At 53.0% G+C, this 17,675-nt stretch overlaps 2 protein-coding genes across 3 annotated transcripts; both read left to right on the forward strand.

Annotated features, from left to right (window-relative positions):
• Positions 1-82: 82 nt before the first annotated feature.
• LOC147146715 (noelin-like) lies at positions 83-7,352 on the forward strand. Its single transcript, XM_086030488.1, has 7 exons — positions 83-879; positions 983-1,115; positions 2,800-2,976; positions 3,044-3,199; positions 3,590-3,809; positions 3,893-3,999; positions 4,570-7,352. Exons 2-7 carry the CDS (start codon positions 1,047-1,049, stop codon positions 5,230-5,232), a joined length of 1,392 nt encoding a protein of 463 aa, XP_085886614.1. The 5' UTR covers positions 83-879; positions 983-1,046; the 3' UTR covers positions 5,233-7,352.
• A 1,111-nt stretch (positions 7,353-8,463) lies between these two features.
• Positions 8,464-17,449, forward strand: ddx31 (DEAD (Asp-Glu-Ala-Asp) box polypeptide 31). Of its 2 annotated transcripts, XM_086031262.1 has the most exons (21): positions 8,464-8,655; positions 10,004-10,060; positions 10,259-10,360; positions 10,439-10,617; positions 11,306-11,381; positions 11,455-11,498; positions 11,569-11,639; positions 12,067-12,176; positions 12,260-12,301; positions 12,461-12,525; positions 12,600-12,719; positions 13,254-13,363; positions 13,430-13,614; positions 14,235-14,369; positions 14,438-14,497; positions 14,592-14,642; positions 14,716-14,855; positions 15,738-15,822; positions 15,911-16,022; positions 16,093-16,252; positions 17,238-17,449. In XM_086031262.1, the coding sequence occupies exons 1-21, from the start codon at positions 8,479-8,481 to the stop codon at positions 17,347-17,349; spliced, it is 2,193 nt and encodes a 730-aa protein (XP_085887388.1). In that variant the 5' UTR covers positions 8,464-8,478; the 3' UTR covers positions 17,350-17,449. The 2 variants fall into 2 exon arrangements, with proteins under 2 accessions (XP_085887388.1, XP_085887389.1); XM_086031263.1 differs by lacking the exon at positions 10,004-10,060.
• The last annotated feature ends 226 nt before the right edge of the window (positions 17,450-17,675 follow it).

Raw genomic sequence — 17,675 nt, forward strand, 5'->3', positions numbered from 1 at the left:
CCACTGAATTGCTAGCGCTAACAATGCTAACGGTATCGTTTACCAGAGCTGGGCATTTGACTAAAAATTCAGCGTCCGTCAGCAGCGAGGGTACGCTTCCGTCGTTCCCGGGGAGAAAGAATAGTATCCGTCCATAGGTCGTTCCGCCTCTACTTTTAAACTGCCGTCCATCGGAAAGTGCGACTAAACTTTCACTCGTGCAGCCCGCCCCCGGGGCTTCCGTCAGTGTTTCTAAACTATTTTTTTTTTAAAACGCAGACATCCCAGCAGTCAGATAAGCGGAGCCGGTGCAAAAGACGCACAACGGAACGGGCGACAAGGAACAAACAACACCCGGTGAGGTGTGAAGAGAAATAGTGACTCACTGCGTTTTGGAAGTCTCTTCCCAGCCTGGTCCCTCACTCAAATGTGTCCCCCGAGCAACAACAACTCACTGTTGTCCTCCCCGCACTTGCCGCAAAAAAAACACTGATGGCGGATGCCCAACTAAATAAAAAGGTTTCCATCGATGCTTAATCCGTCTATTTTCAAATTTGTGCCGTCGTTCGTCGACCGTCTGTGACCCGTCCGTCACATAGACGGAATGCCCAGCTCTGGTGTTTACATTGTGCCAATGGTCAGTGATGGTTTCTATGGTAACCAGCCAGATGCCACATTAACAGCATGTCAAACGTCACTTCCTGGTTTGGGCTGAACACTGCGCGCGCGTGCGCCCGTGCGCGCGCCGTCTGCTTCAGTGCGCGCATCCTTCTGGAAGGATAGCTCAGCGGTTGCCATGGAGACAGTCCTCCTTGCTTGCTTCCTTCCTTCCTTCCTTCCTTCCCCGTGCGAGCAAAACGAACAAACGTTTGACGAAGAGACGACATGTCACTGCCGCAGGTGACACTCACCACTCGTGCACGCACTCGGCACCGTGGATGGTGACTCCTCCCCCAGTTGCCACCCAACAATGACATCACAGGCGCGCGCGCGCGGCGTGTAGGATGTGTTGACAGTGGGCGAGCCGCGGCTGCGGAGCTGAAAGAAGAAGAAGGAAGGAAGGAAGGATGGAGTCCGAAGAGAATGCGCTCAAGTCCTTTCTGCTCATCCTTCTCCTCGCTGCCTCCTGCACGCCGGTACGGCTCGTCTGACCATCCGTCCTCCTCTTCTCACACGCGCGGGCGACTTTCAATATACATTGCGTGGGGGGGGGGGGGCGGTGAAAATGTCGCTGTTTTTACGGTAAACCGCCGGCTGCTGTCATGGTTGCCGAAGAGCTACTGTTAAATTTCGCTAGTAACACATTTTCGACAACATGTACGGTACAAAATGAACCGCTGCTGTTCATTCTACTCATCAAAAATGTACTTCATTGAAGATTTCTTTTACATTACTCAAAACGCTTCACACAATTTACGTACTGATGACCAGAGCTGGGCATTGGACTACAAATGGAGCGTCCGTTATTCGTCTGCAGCGTGCATGATGGCTACCCTTCCGTCGTCCGTCATTCGCCTTTTTTCGGGGGGTGGGGCGGGGGGATAGTACCCGCCTATATAGGCCGGTCCGCTTCTATTTTTCACAGGCCGTCCGTCAGCAGCGTTTCTAAACTAACTAAATGAATAAATCAACCATCCATTCAGTGCGCGCTGTGTGCGGGGCCTCCCATCAGCGCATGGTTGATTCTCCCACGAGGGCCAGCTATCAAACAAGCGAAAAATAGACTCAAGACGGCCTACAGACGCAAGATGGATTAAATACATGGACGTCCGACTATGTTTAGTCCGTCTGTTTGAATTTTCTTCCCATAATTCGTCAGCACAACGGGTGTCCGTCATATAGGCGGATTGACGGAGCGCGCCGTCACACAGACTCTGCTGCTAATGACGCAGCATCAGTAGCAAGTGCACCGGGCTTCAGTATCTTGCTCAAGCAAACTTGGTGACAATGGCCGGGAATCGAACCCACAACCTCTGGGGTGGGAAACCACCACTCTAGCCACGCCGCACCCGAAGGAGATGGGGGGGAAAAACGGCAGCGGTGTTGAATTACACTAAAGCAATTTCTTCATTTACGTTTCAAACAGTTTCTTTTTCACTGAAATAATACGTATTTTCTACTGCATGCTGTAAAAATGGAAGTTTTCTATTATTTCTTGATTTATGGTAATCAAAGGAGAAGTCAATGCAGACATTTTTTTATATGTTCTATGCGGGCCCACGAGTTGAAACAAGGCAATATTGCCTTTGTGGAATGTGAGTTAAGTAGCAAAATGCAGCCATTTTGAGCCATCTGTGGCGGCCATTTTGTCACTTCCGTCGCCTGAAAATGACATCACCGTTGCTCAGGGCTCAGGTAACAACCAATCACGGCTGACCTGTTTTCTGAAGCTGAGCCATGGTTGGTCGTTACCTGAGCAACTTTGATATCATTTTCAGGCGACAGAAGTGAAACACAATTTGACATTTGATGGCTTTTGACTGTTGCTATTTGACAGGGTGTTTTTTAACCGTAATTTCTACATTTTTCTTTATTTTTATTATTTTTTTTTTTTAGGCAAACGTGCCACACACCGACACCCGTCTCCTAAAACACTTCCGTGTTTCACATTCGTATGCGTACACACACACGCGCGCTCGATAAATGCGTTCATCTCAGCCCTCCCCCGGGTGTATTTTTAGAAGTAGGTGTTGTACTGCTTTTTGGCACACACGCACACACAGCACGACAGTGCTCACCTCCGGTGCACTAAATGTGTCTTGAGGAATGTGAACCTCCTTTCTCTCTCTGACACGCACGCACGCACGCACGAACGAACAGGTGGGTCCGGCGGCCCCCCAGGGTGGCGAGGCGGGGGCTCAGGAGCGGGACGGCTGGCAGGTGTTCAGCTCGGCGCAGGACTCGGGAGGCGGCTGCGTGTGCACGGTGCTCACCCCCCTCAATGGCGTCTGCTCCCGAGACGCTCGCAGCAAGCAAGTGCGACACCTGCTGGACAAGGTGAGACAAGCAAAGGCGCGCACGCGCATCCACGCTCCGCAGAGTCAGCACGGCGCTCACGTCGCAGGTGCTCAACATGAGCCGCTCCATCGAGGATTTGGAGCGGCGCAGCCGCCAGGACATGGGCGTGGTGGAGAAGATGGAGGCGGAGCTAAGAGGCCTGGAGAACAAGTTCAAAGAGGTGGAGGCGGGGCATGAGAGCAACAGGGCCAGGCACTACCAGGTAAGCGCGCCTGCGAGCGCACGCGCACGCACCTTACACTATGCTGCGTTAGGTTGCGCTACGCTACTTAACTCAAAGAAACATAAGGTAAGGGGAAGTTGTGCAATTAATCGAAGTTCAATTGCAATTGCAAATATTATGCTCCACGATTGACAAAATTGGCATCATCGTCAAAAAAACGATGATTAGTATGCATTTATTTCCAACGCACTTTTTGTTTCTACAAGGAAATCATACTTGAATTTTACATTTGCCCCTTTTATTTTATCATAACTCGTTTCATACATTTTGTTTGGTCCAAAAGGAACCTAATTAGAGTGAAATTTCCCAAAATGTACAGTGTTTGTCTTTCTATTTGTTATCTTGAAACATTTTCTTGTTTTGGACCAGGCCATGAAGGCCAAGATGGAGGAGCTGCATCCGCTCATCCCGCTGTTGGAGGCGTACAAGGCCGACGCCCTCCTGGTGCGGCGCTTTAAGGAGGAGGCGGCCAACGTGACGGCCGCGCTGGCCGAGCTGCACGAGCGCGTGGCGCCGGTGGACTACCAGGACCTGCACGTTCGCGTGGCCGGCCTGGAGGAGCGCCTGCGCGCCTGCATGCAGCGGCTCGGTGAGCCGGCGGCCAGCTCGCCTAGCCCGGCCGACGCCCGCCCCGACCCGCCTCCGACCGCTTTCCCTCCTTTTGCCTTCCAGCTTGCGGCAAGCTAACGCGAATAGCCGAGCCCGTCACCGTCAAGACCTCCGGGTCCAGGTTCGGCTCCTGGATGACCGACCCGCTGGCGCCCGCCGGAGATAACAGAGTAAGTCGGGGCAAGTGGACTGCTAGCGCCTCGCTAACGCACTTTTTCCATCAATCCTTTTGGCCCTTTGTAGAAAGTTGGGGGTTTTCCATTCATCCGCCCAAGAGTCAGCTATATAGACCTCGCTATCAAAAGCACCTCGAGGGTTCCTGAAAAATTGCCTTGCAGCGATTTGAGGGTCGGTTGGGATTGAGTGACTGATTGCGACCGCTGCGTCACTAAGACGTCGAGCTGGTTGCCACACGGTATGCTAGCTTGTTAGCACATTGATGTTGGACCTGTTCGTGAGTCAGCTCACATGAGAGCAGATGGTACGCTAGCATGTTAGCGGGGTGCATGCTAATCGACAGCAGGACATATCGTCACGTTAGTGTGTCGACAAATCGGATGCCAGCAAGTTAGCGTTTCAACATAGTCACGCACATCTGTATCACGTGACCATGTCAACACACGGTAGCTCTGTGTGCGACAACCTGAGTGCGTGTGTGTGTGTGCGCGCGATAACCTGTGTGTGCGCGCGCGCGATAACCTGTGTGTGCGCGCGTGCGATAACCTGTGTGTGCCTCTCAGGTGTGGTACATGGACGGCTACCACAACAACCGCTTCGTGCGCGAGTACGAGTCGCTGTCGGCCTTCATGGCGACGGACAACTTCACGTCGCACCGCCTGCCCCACCCGTGGTCCGGGACGGGCCAGGTGGTCCTGAACGGCTCGCTGTACTTCAACAAGTTCCAGAGTCACACGCTGATCAAGTTTGACCTGAAGTCGTCGCTCATCAGCCGCTCCCGCCAGCTGGACTTCGCCGGCTACAACAACATGTACCACTACTCGTGGGGCGGCCACTCCGACATCGACCTGATGGTGGACGAGGGCGGGCTGTGGGCCGTCTACGCCACCAACCAGAACGCCGGCAACATCGTGCTGAGCCGGCTGGACCCCGACAGCCTGCGGGTGCTGCGCAGCTGGGCCACCAACCACCCCAAGCGCAGTGCCGGCGAGGCCTTCATGGTCTGCGGCACGCTCTACGTCACCAACGGCTACTCGGGGGCCACCAAGGTCTACTACGCCTTCTCCACCAACTCGTCCACCTACGAGTACATCGACGTGCCGCTCGCCAACGCCTACGGCCACATCTCCATGCTGGACTACAACCCGCGCGACAGGGCCCTCTATGCCTGGAACAACGGCCGGCAGCTCCTCTACAACGTCACGCTCTACCACATCATACAGTGACGGCGTCGGGAGGCCGCCGCGGGACCTCGTCACGTTTGCATCATGGCGCCATCCTGACCTTCCATCATCATGACGTTGCCAGGGCTGGGCATCGCGCCCACGTGACGCACCGTGACGGGCGCCCGCTTTCTGAGCCATCAGCGGGACGCTTGCCCAAAAGAGAGCGGCAAGCCGACTGTTTGGGATTTCTGTCGCAATAGCCTTGTTGGATTGACTTGTTGTTGCTTGGGGGGACACGTTTGAGTGGGGGAACGCGCCAGAGGAACTCACCTCCATCTTACCAGACTGAGACGGCCGGACTAAACGCGTCTCCTTTTAGCTTGGGCCGGGCGCACAAAGCTCCAAAAAGGTGCTAAAAGGAGACGCCTTGTGTCCGGCTTAGCCTTTGGGCTTAGCGTTAGTCTTTTTGTTTGGGGTGTCGATAGTCGCAAATGCCAACGGAAGCTCATTTAAAACCTCCGACGATGACTTTTTTTTTTTCCCGTCCGGACAAAAAGGCAGATAGACGGACGGCGGAAGGGTACCGGGCCCGGCCGGCTGTAGGCGAAAGGCCATAAACGGACTGAGATTTTATTGATTGTATTTAATCCGACTTTTCCACAAAATCTTCAACTTACAAAAACAAAATTGTAACAAATCAAATGTCCAAGGTATGTCAATTGTATTGACCAACATTGATATTTCTCTTGATTGTAACTTGGCAAACTGTGACACAGCAAACACACACAAGAGCTCAGCAAATGACAGATACCACCTGAATGCAATAGTACATGAAAACAAAACAAAACCAAAATAATCAAATGTTGGGACTGCAAATTTTTAGTCAAACGCCCAGCTCTGGACATCACCACATTGCGACGGAGACGGCGACGTTAGCTTAGCCGTAGCAGCGTCACGACGTCCCATCTCGGCAATGCCGGGACATGGTAGGAGGACGTCATCGCAGCGGCGTCGTGACATTTCGCCGTCGCGCTGCCGCCGCATCACGACATTCCTCCGTCAAGGCCTTGTCACCTCGTGACATCACTGGGCTTGTAGTATCCTTTGGAATCTTCCCTTGGCTTAGATATATATTTATATATGTTTATATATATATATATATATATATATAACAGACGTTGCAAACGCAACCACGCGGTGGCAGTGACGTCATTGCACATCATCACATGACATCATCATGACTTCACGATTCATCGCCATGGTTTTCAGTCCTTTCTTACTTTTTTGTTTTGCTCGTATTCCTTCATTTTTATTTTTCGAACGTCTTTTTGGGGCGGCGCGGCCCCGCCCGCTGCCCGCCGGGATAGGCTCCAGCACTCTCCGCGACCCTTGTGAGGACAAGCGGTGTAGATGGTGGGTGGATGGATGATAAATATTTCGTTTTATTGGCGTTCTATGGGTGAAATAGCAGACAAAAACAATTGTCACCTTTTCACTACCGTTAGACTTTGTTGTCATTCCTTTTGCAAACAGATAAGCCCTTTGGCTTTGTTTTCATTTTCTAACTTTTGATTTGGATTTGGTTCAACAAATTGTTTTGACCGGTGCGGTGTGCCCCGCCCACCCAAAGTCGACTCAGCTGGGACAGGCGTGCCCGTGACGACGCCGACAAACGCTGCATGCGAAATGCTGTTCTTATTTTGATGCTTTTTAGGAACTTGAATAACTTTGGCTCATCGGACCATCGCGCCATTATGAGATCAATACATGACGTCACACCACACTCGCGGTCAAGCGTCGTGTCATCATTTTGTAGTTTTTGTAAACACGTGAGGTCACATGACCGACTTGGTCATGTTAGCATGCTAGCTAGCAGCAATACTATTTTCTATCGTCTCTTTGCTAAGTGGAGCGTGATGTCAACTCTACGGGCACGCACGTGCACGTGTACCTGTGCTCAAACTCACTTCACACATGCGCACACATGACAAAGTTCAGGTGTTTGATGCACACGTGCACATTTTGACACATAAGCACACACCTACACGGTGGACTCCCTGCAACGTGCAGCAAGTTCAACAAATAATAATAACAAATAGGGAGCTCTCTTTTTGTATTCGTCTTGCCAATAACTTGTCACTCGTACGATATGTCAAATAAAAGATCGACAACTGACTAAACGCGTGCGTGCGTGCTTGCAAGTGTGGGTCCATGCAACGAGGCGCACACAGGAACCAGGCTCAGCTCATCGTTGAAATATGAAACGGCAGCGAAAGGGAGGTGCGTGTGTGAGTGCAGTTCCTTGTTACTGGGTATTGCAATGTTCGTTGTTCCTTTTGGAAGAGTGGCGGCGTGGAGCTGCTGTTTCCATGCCAACGGTCAGGATAGCGAGCGGACCAGGAGTCGCCAATCGTCACGGAAACGTCGCTCGCGCGTTACGCTGGCGGCGAACACGTGACAATTAAAATAGAGGGCTTTGAGCTTTTCTGAATTACCCACATTGCATGGTCGGTAGCCATCTTGATGGGCTCACCCCGCTAGCAAAGCATCATTTAGCATTGGTCACGCTAGCTCGCACGAACGCTATTGTTGACTGTAATAGTCGGTGTCAAAGCCAAAACGTTTCCTTCAACTCCCGATAATCATTACAAACCAGGCATTGGAATCCTACCCGAAAAAATCAAACGACAAAGAGACTTTGGCTGTCCGCCCTCCTTTCCTTTACGCCAGGAGCTAGGCTGTTGCTGTGGTTGCAAGCTACAAAGATCACAGTCGGTTAGCATCCTGGGGAGAGAATGTTATAAAATCTCCGCATTCAGGCTAAAAGATGTCAGGGAAAAGAGACCAATGCAGATGGTTACTTTGATATTCAAACTTTTCAGCTAATTGACACACTGTGAGCTTGTATAGACCAGGGATGGGCAGGGATGGCGGCGGACTCGCTTTTGAGTGGCCCATTGATTTACTAACCCCCCCAACCAAAAAATAAATAAAAGATACAATTACAACCCCCTCCAAATCTTCAGAAAACTTCGGTTAACAACATTCATTCCATATTCCCCATGGATACCGGTGAGGGGAGGAGGTGCGAAAAAAATCCTGGAAAATCGGAAAATACCCAAAAGTGAATTATCTGTGGGGTGGGGGTCCCAAGCACATTTCGGGGGAGGGGGCTGCCCTCTTGCTCCGCCAGTGATTCGTGGCAATGGAAACGCCAACAAAATAAAAGGCGAAGCAATGGCGCGAGACAATAGTGGCAGACATTCCAACACGAGACAGTAGTGGCAGACATTCCAACAAGAGGAGATGGCACATTGCACAAAGAGCGCGAGGAAACGACAGGTGGCGGTAACGCAACGCAACGAATGCCAACTCCCGTTAAATTCCGTCGAAGAAGACGAAGAGGGTTGGGTCTCGTCGTCACGTGACAAAGAATTGCGTGTTTCCATTTTCCACGCGTGGCTTCGCACTGCGTGCTTGGCGGTGAGTTGTGGTTTTTGACTTTATTGCGCGCGTCCGCATTCATGTTTGCACTCTTTAACGTTCGCCTTCGTGGGCGCGATCAGGCTTATTAGCCGGAAGTGGCTGCTCGTTAGCGCGAGGATGTTGTTGGCATTAGCTGAACGTGACACCGACACCGACACGCGTGCGCCACAGTGTACACTTGGAGTTGGCACGAGTCTAAAATGCTCGCTGAAGTTAAAAGTTCCAACTTTGAAGTCACGCTAATGCGTCGTTTAAATGTTTGCTCGCAAGTCCACGTCCGAAGGTTGTTGAACGTATCACCAGATGGCGCCCTTTCAAAAGACCTGAAGAAGCCAGAGGGCAGCCATCTTGCGTTGCCTCTCTTCGCTCCGACCACTTCTGCTCTGTATTTATTTATTTAGTTGTTGCTGAAAACACTTTTCAGTGGCCGTTTTACGTCAGGAGCGGTGTATGGAGTCATGAGAGCCTCTCAAAGAATCAATTTAACTCTTTGCATCGAGTGGATTATCTCAGTAGCGTGACTTAATGGCGTCTTAGTGAATTTTATCCAGGTGGCCGTTGCTTGAATTTCATTGTTGATGGTTCGGGTTAGTAATCGCATTCTCACCGATGAAGTGTGCATTTAGAGCTTCTCCCAGACTCATTGCTACAACCGTACGCCACACACTGTGCCATTTTTTGCGGTAGAGACCGAAAATAATGCGAAAACGCGGCAAAGAAGTCAATGTGTTAGGTGGGCTCAGCGCCTGGCAACGCAAGATGTCAGCCAGTGGCTTCACTTCTCACTACGGTGAGTAGTCATCATTAGCAGTCCAGGTTGTAAGATACGTCAGTGTGCCTGCAGATGGAGAAGTGTGGCCATAGTCGGCGTTTTCAAGCCCGCCCAGTTTTGTTGAATCTGAAACTGAAGTTTGTCCCTCTCTCAATATGGAGAATGCAAAGTACAGCCCAGTGAATTCGCCAAGTACGGTCTTCCGAAGAACCAAAGGCCTTTCTTTCTCTTTGTGAATCGGAAGGGCTGTCTACTTGTTATGGGTAGCCTCAACCATGCCAGGGAGTGCGCCCTCGGCTGGGGACGCGTGGCACAATACCCATCCCACTCATCCCGATGTGGAGGATAACTTTTGACCTCAACTTTTCAACCCAGCGCTCGAGAAACTCAGAACCAGTGTCGAGTCCCCCGTTTTCTGGGCCCGTGAACACGCTGGACAGAATAGGCCGCCTCCGCCAGAGTCGAGACGGTCAAACGTTTAGCTGCGGCCACATGGAGTCCAACCCAGATCTGCGGGCCGCACCCAGGTGCGACGGCTTTCAATCGGGCTCATCGCGTGACTTGTTTTCTTAGGATGAGCCGAGGATGTCGTCACTGGACCAGCAGCTGTGCATCAACATCACTTCGTCGGTGAGGGCTGCTCTGAGCTCACTTAATCCCTCTCTCGCACTCTCACTCCCTCACGCAAGTTACAAACGTACACACGTGACAAAGGTCGCGAAAGGCAAAGGCCGTGTGCGCAAAGTACGAGCGTCTGCACCGTCCGGTCAAATTGCCGGAACGTGAGTGAACCTGACCTCGCCGACCAATGTCGTGTTTTCCCTTCAGGAAGTGAAAGTGACCAAGAGGAAGTTGCCTCCCTCCAAAAAGCAGCGGCGCCATGCCAAACGGGCCAGACTGCAAGAGGCCCCGCCTCCAGCACACCTGCAGGTATGGCGCTTTATTCAACTGCTCTGCCTCTTGCGGGGACTTCCTGCTTCTCACCTCATGTTTGACGTCTGTCCGTAGATACGGCGCGGGGCGGACGCCGGAACGGACGCCGGAACGGACGCCGGAACGGACGCCGGAACGGACGCCAGAACCGGCGCCAGAACCGACGCCAGAACCGACGCCAGAACCGACGCCAGAACGGCCATTAAGACCTCGTCCCTGTTCAAACACAACCCAGACATCCCGGAGGTCCGCAGGTGAGGTGCAAGGCCAAATCGGTCCTTTGTCATCTGCTGACTGTGCGTCTTGCCATCCCTCCTCAAGGCTGAGAATGGCTTTTCTTGTCTTTGAGGAGCACTTGGGCTCTTTTACTCTCAACAATTGGAAAAAAAGAAGAAAAAAAGGACATTATGACAGGGGAGTTGAATGTCAGGCTGCGGCTACCAAACATTTCAGTACCCCACGGAAAATTTGATGGAGTCACCGCATATTGGGAACTCGATTTTTGCTTGAGAATTTCACTTGATAATGACCAAGCAATTGTTTTCCTTCTGAAAGCGCAAGTCAACCCAAAGACAAATTTTGTCTCTGCAGGCCCACGAGTTGAAACGAGGCACTGCGATGAATGTTGCCTTTGCGGCGCGTAGCAAAACGCAGCCGTTTTTGTCCATCCCCGGGGGCGGCCGTTTTGCTCAGGTCATCGCGGTGCCCATTTTTGTCATCGTGGCTCAGCCCCAAATGACAGTATGACCGGTGAGGATAAGACCGTGTTCGAAAAAACAAAGCGAAGCGCATAGACGAGCTTGCGTGATTTGTGACGGACTCCCGATCGATATCCATCAATCGGCAATCCGATCAAGCTGGAGAATCGCTGTCCAAAGGAATGGCGCGCCTCCTGCCGGCTTGTCGCTTTTGTTGACGTCCTTTTCTTTGCCTGTCACCAAGGGCCAAAGTTTGTCCGCTAACGGAGAAGATTTTTACCTCCGAGTCCTTCTCAGACGTTGACCTTCACCCTCACTTGGTAACACTCGCGCGCGCGCGCGCACACACGCACAGTTAGCTCTTTGCCCTGATAGGCTCTTTTCATCCACCAGGTGGCAACACTGAACAAAGTCCTCAATGTCTCCACATTAACCAGGTAACGCACACGCACGCACGCACGCACGCACACACGCACAATGGAGTGATGTGTTGTTGTGGCGGTTCAGCGTTCAGAAGCGGAGCATTCCGGCGCTTCTGTCGGGGAGAGACGCCATCGTCCGATCGCAGACGGGCTCAGGTCGGTGTTGGGGCCGCTCCGGGATGATGGAGACAAAAAATGCATTATTTAGGGAAGAATTGAAATCACCAGCATTCAAACGCTCCTTTGTTTTGGGATTCAAAACATGAAGATGTTTCAACATGCAAAGACAAATAGATCTAGTCAGTCGTTTCCTTTTGGACCAAACCAAATTGATCAAATGAGTTCTTGGAACATTTTTAAAAGGGTGCAAATGTGTCAATTCAAGTATGATTTCCTGGTGTATACAAATATATCGTGTTGGATGCAAATGTATATGAATCAGCTTTTTTTTTAATGACGATGCCAATTTTTGTGGTTGTCGTCATTGTAATTGAATTTGGGCTCGTGGCACAGCCCAAGCGGTGCGCTCGCTCGCTCGCGCGCCGCCGCGCGCCCGCTGACGTGTGCCTCGTGGTCGCGGCAGGCAAGACTTTGTGTTTCGCCGTCCCGCTGGTGCAGAGCCTGCAGGGTCTCCCGAGCAAAGTGCGGCGCTCCGACGGCCCTCTGGCGCTGGTCATCGTGCCCACCAGGGAGGTGAGCGCACCTCCAGATTTGCCTCTCCAGCAGGAGGCGCGCACGCCGTCGTTGATTATTCCTACTGTGTTGTGGTTGTCCAGCTGGCCCAGCAGACTTTGGCCACCTTCCAGAAACTTCTCAAGGTAAAGGCCGCCGCCCTCTTATTGGGAGAGGACAGGAAGCGCTGACCGTCCTTCCCGTCCCGTCCCGTCCCGTCCCGTCCCGTCCCGTCCCGTCCCGTCCCGTCCCGTCCCGTCCCGTCCCGTCCCGTCCCGTCCCGTCCCGTCCCGTCCCGCCGGCAGCCCTTCACGTGGATCGTCGCCGGAGCCCTGATGGGCGGAGAGAAGAGGAAGTCGGAGAAGGCCAGGTGGACGCGCAAAGCCGTCCAAGGCGTTTGGGGCCAAAGCCGATGGGCGCTAAGTGCGACTTTTGCCGTGGCAGATTGCGCAAAGGCATCAACATCCTGGTGGCCACGCCGGGACGTCTGGTGGATCACATCAAGCGCACCCTCAGCATCGCCTTCGGCGCCGTACGCTGGCTGGTTCTGGACGAGGCCGACCGGTAACGCGCGCACGCAAACCAAACGCAACATGCCAGCGAAGCGCGCACGCACGTACACTTTGTTCGACTGCAGAGCTTCTCGTTTCCGTCATTTTCTTGAAAACGGGACATTGTTTCGAATTGACGGTGCCGAAAATTCACAAACAGAAATCAATGAAGATTGATTGACCGCTTTGGTCCGTAACGTTGGCGCGTGTGTGTATTGGCAAATGTTTGATTGAGTCAACACAAAGATAATCCGTCTACTTCGGTTCCAGACGCAAGCTGACTTCAAATTCAACCAAGTCTTGTTCGTCGATTATCGGAAGTGATTAAAGATTGCTTTGATACCCATTTAGTGGTCACACAACTGTTGACAAAAGGCACTAATTCACAATATTGCAACAGAAGAAAACCAATTGCACACCCACACAGACTAGTAAACAAAATGCGTGCACGCACTCACAATACTACACGCCGCAACATAGACGCACGCACGCACGCACGCACGCACGCAACTTGAGCGATGTTTTCATCTTTTGTGTGCGCGTGTAGGACGTTGGACTTGGGTTTCGAGAAGGACCTCGCCACCATCTTCAACTCGTTGAACTCAACTGGAGAGACAAAGAGACAAAATGTTCTCTTGTCGGCAACACTCACCCACGGTAAAATCCACGCCGCGCCGATTCTTGCGTGCGTGCGGTGATGCCGCGTGTGCGCGCTCGTTGCAGGCGTGACCCGTTTGGCAGACATTTGCTTGAAGGATCCGATCAGCGTCCAAGTGTGCGAGCCCGCCGCCCCCGCCCAGCCATCGGAAAGCTTTGCGCTGCCGACGGGCCTGCGCCACTTTGTGGTGCTGGTGCCCAGTAAAGTCCGGCTCGTTTGTCTCGCCAGCTTCCTCCTACGCGCCTGCCAGGTGTGTGCGTGTGCCATATGGACCCTAGGGATAGACCGATTCTCCATAGTCGGCGTTTTCTCCAATATCCGCATTGGCCTTCTCCCCCCCCCCCCAAAAAAAAGAAACAACTGATGTCCGCTAATAAACTCTGCTCAGTCGGAGGAAGTATCGATTTCAATCGTCAGTCGGCTTCTAGCGAGCCTGGGAAGACGCTGCACTTTTTTTTCTTTTTCTTTGAAATCAAGTGAAATTGGAACATTTCTGTCATTTTGAAACTTTTGTTGACGTTTCCTTTCACTTTGGAAGACATGCCGATGACCCTGGGAGCGCCCTCAACTTTGTTCGAAGTTCACAACAAAAACAGATTTTCACTTTTTTTCAATATAAAAAAAATCGACATATACTTAAAGATGTTTTTTTTTTTTTTGCTGAAAATGAATATGGGCCCCATACGTGGGTTATCGGCCTCCTTGGTAATCGGCATCGTCCCCGGAAGCCCCGTATCGGTCTATCTCTACTGGACCCCGTTTGATTTGGCCAGATATGTCAAACGATATGACTCTGGCCTCAGTAAAAAGTCAGAGAAGGAAAACGTGTCCTGGAAAGTGCAAGTGCAAGTGCAAATGTGTGCGCGTTAGGACCAGAAGGCCATGGTGTTTGTGTCAAGTTGCGAGGAGGTGGACTTCCTGCACTCCGTCCTCCGCGGCGTGCTGTCGGCCGCCGGCCGGGCCCGCCTGGTCTTCCTGCGTCTCCATGGCAACATGCGTCAAGAGGTGAGTCCGGGAGCGGGCCGGGCCCGGGTCGGCGGCGCGGCTCAGCCGCTGTTTGTTTTGTGGGCCAGGAGCGCTCGGAGGTGTTCCGCAAGTTCTCGGCTTCTGCGAGTGGAGTCCTGCTGTGCACGGTCCGTCCGTCCGTCCGTCCGTCCGTTCGCACTTGACATGATGCGTCCGCACGTGCCAAACGTTTTGTTGCTGTTGCTGTTGCTGCCGTTTCAGGACGTGGCCGCTCGCGGGCTGCACCTACCTCAGGTCACGTGGATAATACAGGTGACAACACACGTTCCGACCTCAGACATGTTGTCCGCGTTTGCGTGACACAAGTGTTGTCGCGCGTGCGCAGTATACGCCTCCGTGCAGCGTGGCGGAGTACGTCCACCGCGCGGGGCGCACGGCGCGCATGGGCCTGGCGGGCAGCAGCCTGCTCTTCCTCACGCCCGGCGAGTCGGCCTTCGTGGACCAACTGGCCGACGGCAACGTCAGGTGAGGCCCCGCCGCGACGGATACGGATTTTCCACCAATCGTTACGTCCCGACCGGAAACGCCTTTAGCTTTGACTTTGAAGCGCCCAACTTGAATAAGCGCATTGAAAAGCTGAATCGGAATGACACAAATTGAATTTGCATTGTTTCGTTTGAGTCTTCGCTCCCCGAAAGTCCATCGAAATGATACCGAATGTTGTCTCGCGATGATCCTCAAAGTAGTGGGCGATATTTGGAAGGTGAGGTCGCCCCGCGGCCCACCTCCCAAAGCCGACGTTGAAATGAGCACGGTAACGTAGGATCGGGTCGGCGGACGACGTTTGTGGCGGCGCCATGGAGAAAAGTGGCCCGACGAGAAGGGGCCAAATGCCGATTCTGGCCCCGGGTGTCGGTACCGCCTACAAAAGAGCGAGGCGCAAATGGACTCCGGGGCTTTCCATCCCTCCGTGGCTCGGAGCACGAGGTTCAAGGGGCGGGACCCAAACCCTTCCCGGAGGACTTGTCACGTGCTCAAAACGAAGATGCTGATCGCGCAAAGAGGAGTTGGGCGTTGTCGCAGTCCATCGCTCATCCTGGAGCGGGCGTGGCCGCCGCTCCATTCGCGTATCGAAAGTTGGCCTTTTTACCGGTAACAAATGGAAGGTTGGCCTTTCTACCCGTAAAAGCCAATGGCAAAAGTCACGGTGCGGAAAAGGTTAGAATTTGTCAACCGCAATGTGCAAAAGCGGACGCTACGGAGGAATTCCCAGTTGGCCTTTTTCACGATTGCCACGAAACGACGGCGATGGCGGTTATGCGTCATCCGCCTTCAGGTTTTCTTACGGAAGCTTAGCTATTCATAGCGCAAGCCAAACGCTTTGCGCCGGCCGCCGTCTGCTCGCAGCCTATCGGAGATGAAGCTGCCCGACATCCTGGCCCATCTCATGAAGGACGACGCCTACAAGGGGCGGGGCAAGTACCGCAGCCAGGTAGGTATTTTGCTTTTGCGGCGCCGGACCCCGCCCGCTCGGCGGCGACGCGCCGCTTGCAAGAATGTGTGTGATTGACTCGTGGCAGGCCAGTCGCGGCGCTCTGGAGCAGGAGATTCGCGAGCGCGCCACCGTCCTGCAGACGCACTTTGAGAACTTTGTCCACGCCGACGCCGCCTCGCTGCGCAACGCCAAGAGAGGTACGAGCCCCGCCCCCGCCGTGCGCCGGCGTGCGCCGCTATGACGTGACGTTTGTCTCCTCGCGCTCAGCGCTGGGCTCGTACTTGAGGTCGTACGCCAGCTACCCGGCCCGCCTCAAGCACGTGTTTCACATCCGCGCCCTCCACCTGGGCCACGCCGCCAAGAGCTTCGGCCTGAGGGACGCGCCGCGAGGCCTCGCCCGCGCCGGGAACCCGAGTGGCGCCAACAAGTGAGGGCGCACGCAAAACACCTGAAACGACATTTAGCGGTGGAATCAAATTGAATGTTTTCTCCTGCCGGGCCAGGTCTTTGTTTTTTGTGTCGTTTCGGTGACGGACCGACGACAATAATTCAACATCAGTATGACGACGACCCTTTAGTTGGGCTCGCTCCAATGACGCGAGGGTGGCCGATGACAGAGTGGCAACATGCGACCGCCCGCACACGGAAGCAAAATGCGTCCCGTTTTAGCCGTCGGCCATTTTGTCACGTCTGTCGACCGCAAGTGACGTCACGTGACGCTTGGCGCCGTGACTGGCCGAGCCCATTTCTTACCAGATTTTGTTTTGATATGAGCTCTTTTTGGGTTTTTTTACAGTAGCGTGAGCTTTTTATATACGGCCAACCTCGCCACAAACAGCCAAGGTCATACCGTGATATCGTATGGTGACGTTAGTATCATATTATTCGGGACGCCCGAATAAACAACCTCTTTCAGCTTTAAATTTTTCAACTGCTTTTCAGATTTGAATCTGGTCACGTGACACGCACGCAATGACTCACTGGGTGTGCACACAAAGCTGCACTCTGTATACACACACACACACACACACTTGACTAGGGCTGCAGCTAATGATTATTTAAATAATTGATCAGTCATTTTGAAAAACGGTTTCCATCCCTTTATTGAAAAACAGCACATGATTCCCAATTGACGGTGCAGAAAATGCACAGACATGAATTGAAAATGGCTTGTTCCATAACACGTTTGTTTTTCAAAGTAAAAGCAAACATTTGTTTCATGGAGGACAACACAAACGCAAGACTAGTTACTGATGTTCTGAGCATTTGGACAATTTGAATTGAAAATGATTCGTCGCTAAGTTGTCAGTTAATGCTTGCCCACTGAACACACTGGCACAAATGCGCACTGCATGCGCACGCGAAGTGTTAGCAAAGATGCTAACCTCTCCGCCCCCCCCCCCCCTCCCCAGGTCGCATCGGCAGCAGAGCGCCAAGACAAAGAACGCCGCCGCTGACGAATTCTCCGCCGGTCTCCAATTGACCACAAAGAAAAAGAAGAAGAAGGAGGCGGAGCTTCAGTGAGCACGCCACACTCACCTGACCTGAAAACGGAGACTTTCCACACTTTTTGTGAACGTTTGAGCGGGAAACTATTAAAACACACGGCTAGTTTGTGATGTCATACGGTTGCTGTGATGTCATCCCGCCAGCGGGCCAGCTTGCCGTCATTGGGCTTTAGCGTTAAGCTCAAGTGCTTTCATGAAGGCCGAGCCACGCGCTGGCTCAAGGAGTCGCTTTTGCCCGCTAGCGCCACTTGGCCCAAAGTTCCGCCGGGAAGGTCCGCCGCCATCCCGTTGCCGGTCGGCGGACGATGCCGCGTGGCCGCGCGGCCCCCCGTCTTTTGGACG

This window comes from Filicampus tigris, chromosome 5, assembly GCF_054856515.1.
Source record: "Filicampus tigris isolate MCC_2025a chromosome 5, RoL_Ftig_1.0, whole genome shotgun sequence".
NCBI classification, from domain to species: Eukaryota; Metazoa; Chordata; class Actinopteri; order Syngnathiformes; family Syngnathidae; genus Filicampus; species Filicampus tigris.

Coding starts and splice junctions, on each gene's coding strand:
- LOC147146715 (XM_086030488.1), top strand. CDS start 1,047: ATGGAGTCCGAAGAGAATGCGCTCAAGTCCTTTCTGCTCATCCTTCTC. Junction 1,116..2,799: donor TCGCTGCCTCCTGCACGCCG/GTACGGCTCGTC, acceptor ACGAACGAACAG/GTGGGTCCGGCGGCCCCCCA. Junction 3,200..3,589: donor ACAGGGCCAGGCACTACCAG/GTAAGCGCGCCT, acceptor GTTTTGGACCAG/GCCATGAAGGCCAAGATGGA.
- ddx31 (XM_086031262.1), top strand. CDS start 8,479: ATGGCACATTGCACAAAGAGCGCGAGGAAACGACAGGTGGCGGTAACG. Junction 12,526..12,599: donor AGGAAGTCGGAGAAGGCCAG/GTGGACGCGCAA, acceptor TTGCCGTGGCAG/ATTGCGCAAAGGCATCAACA. Junction 15,823..15,910: donor GGGGCAAGTACCGCAGCCAG/GTAGGTATTTTG, acceptor GACTCGTGGCAG/GCCAGTCGCGGCGCTCTGGA.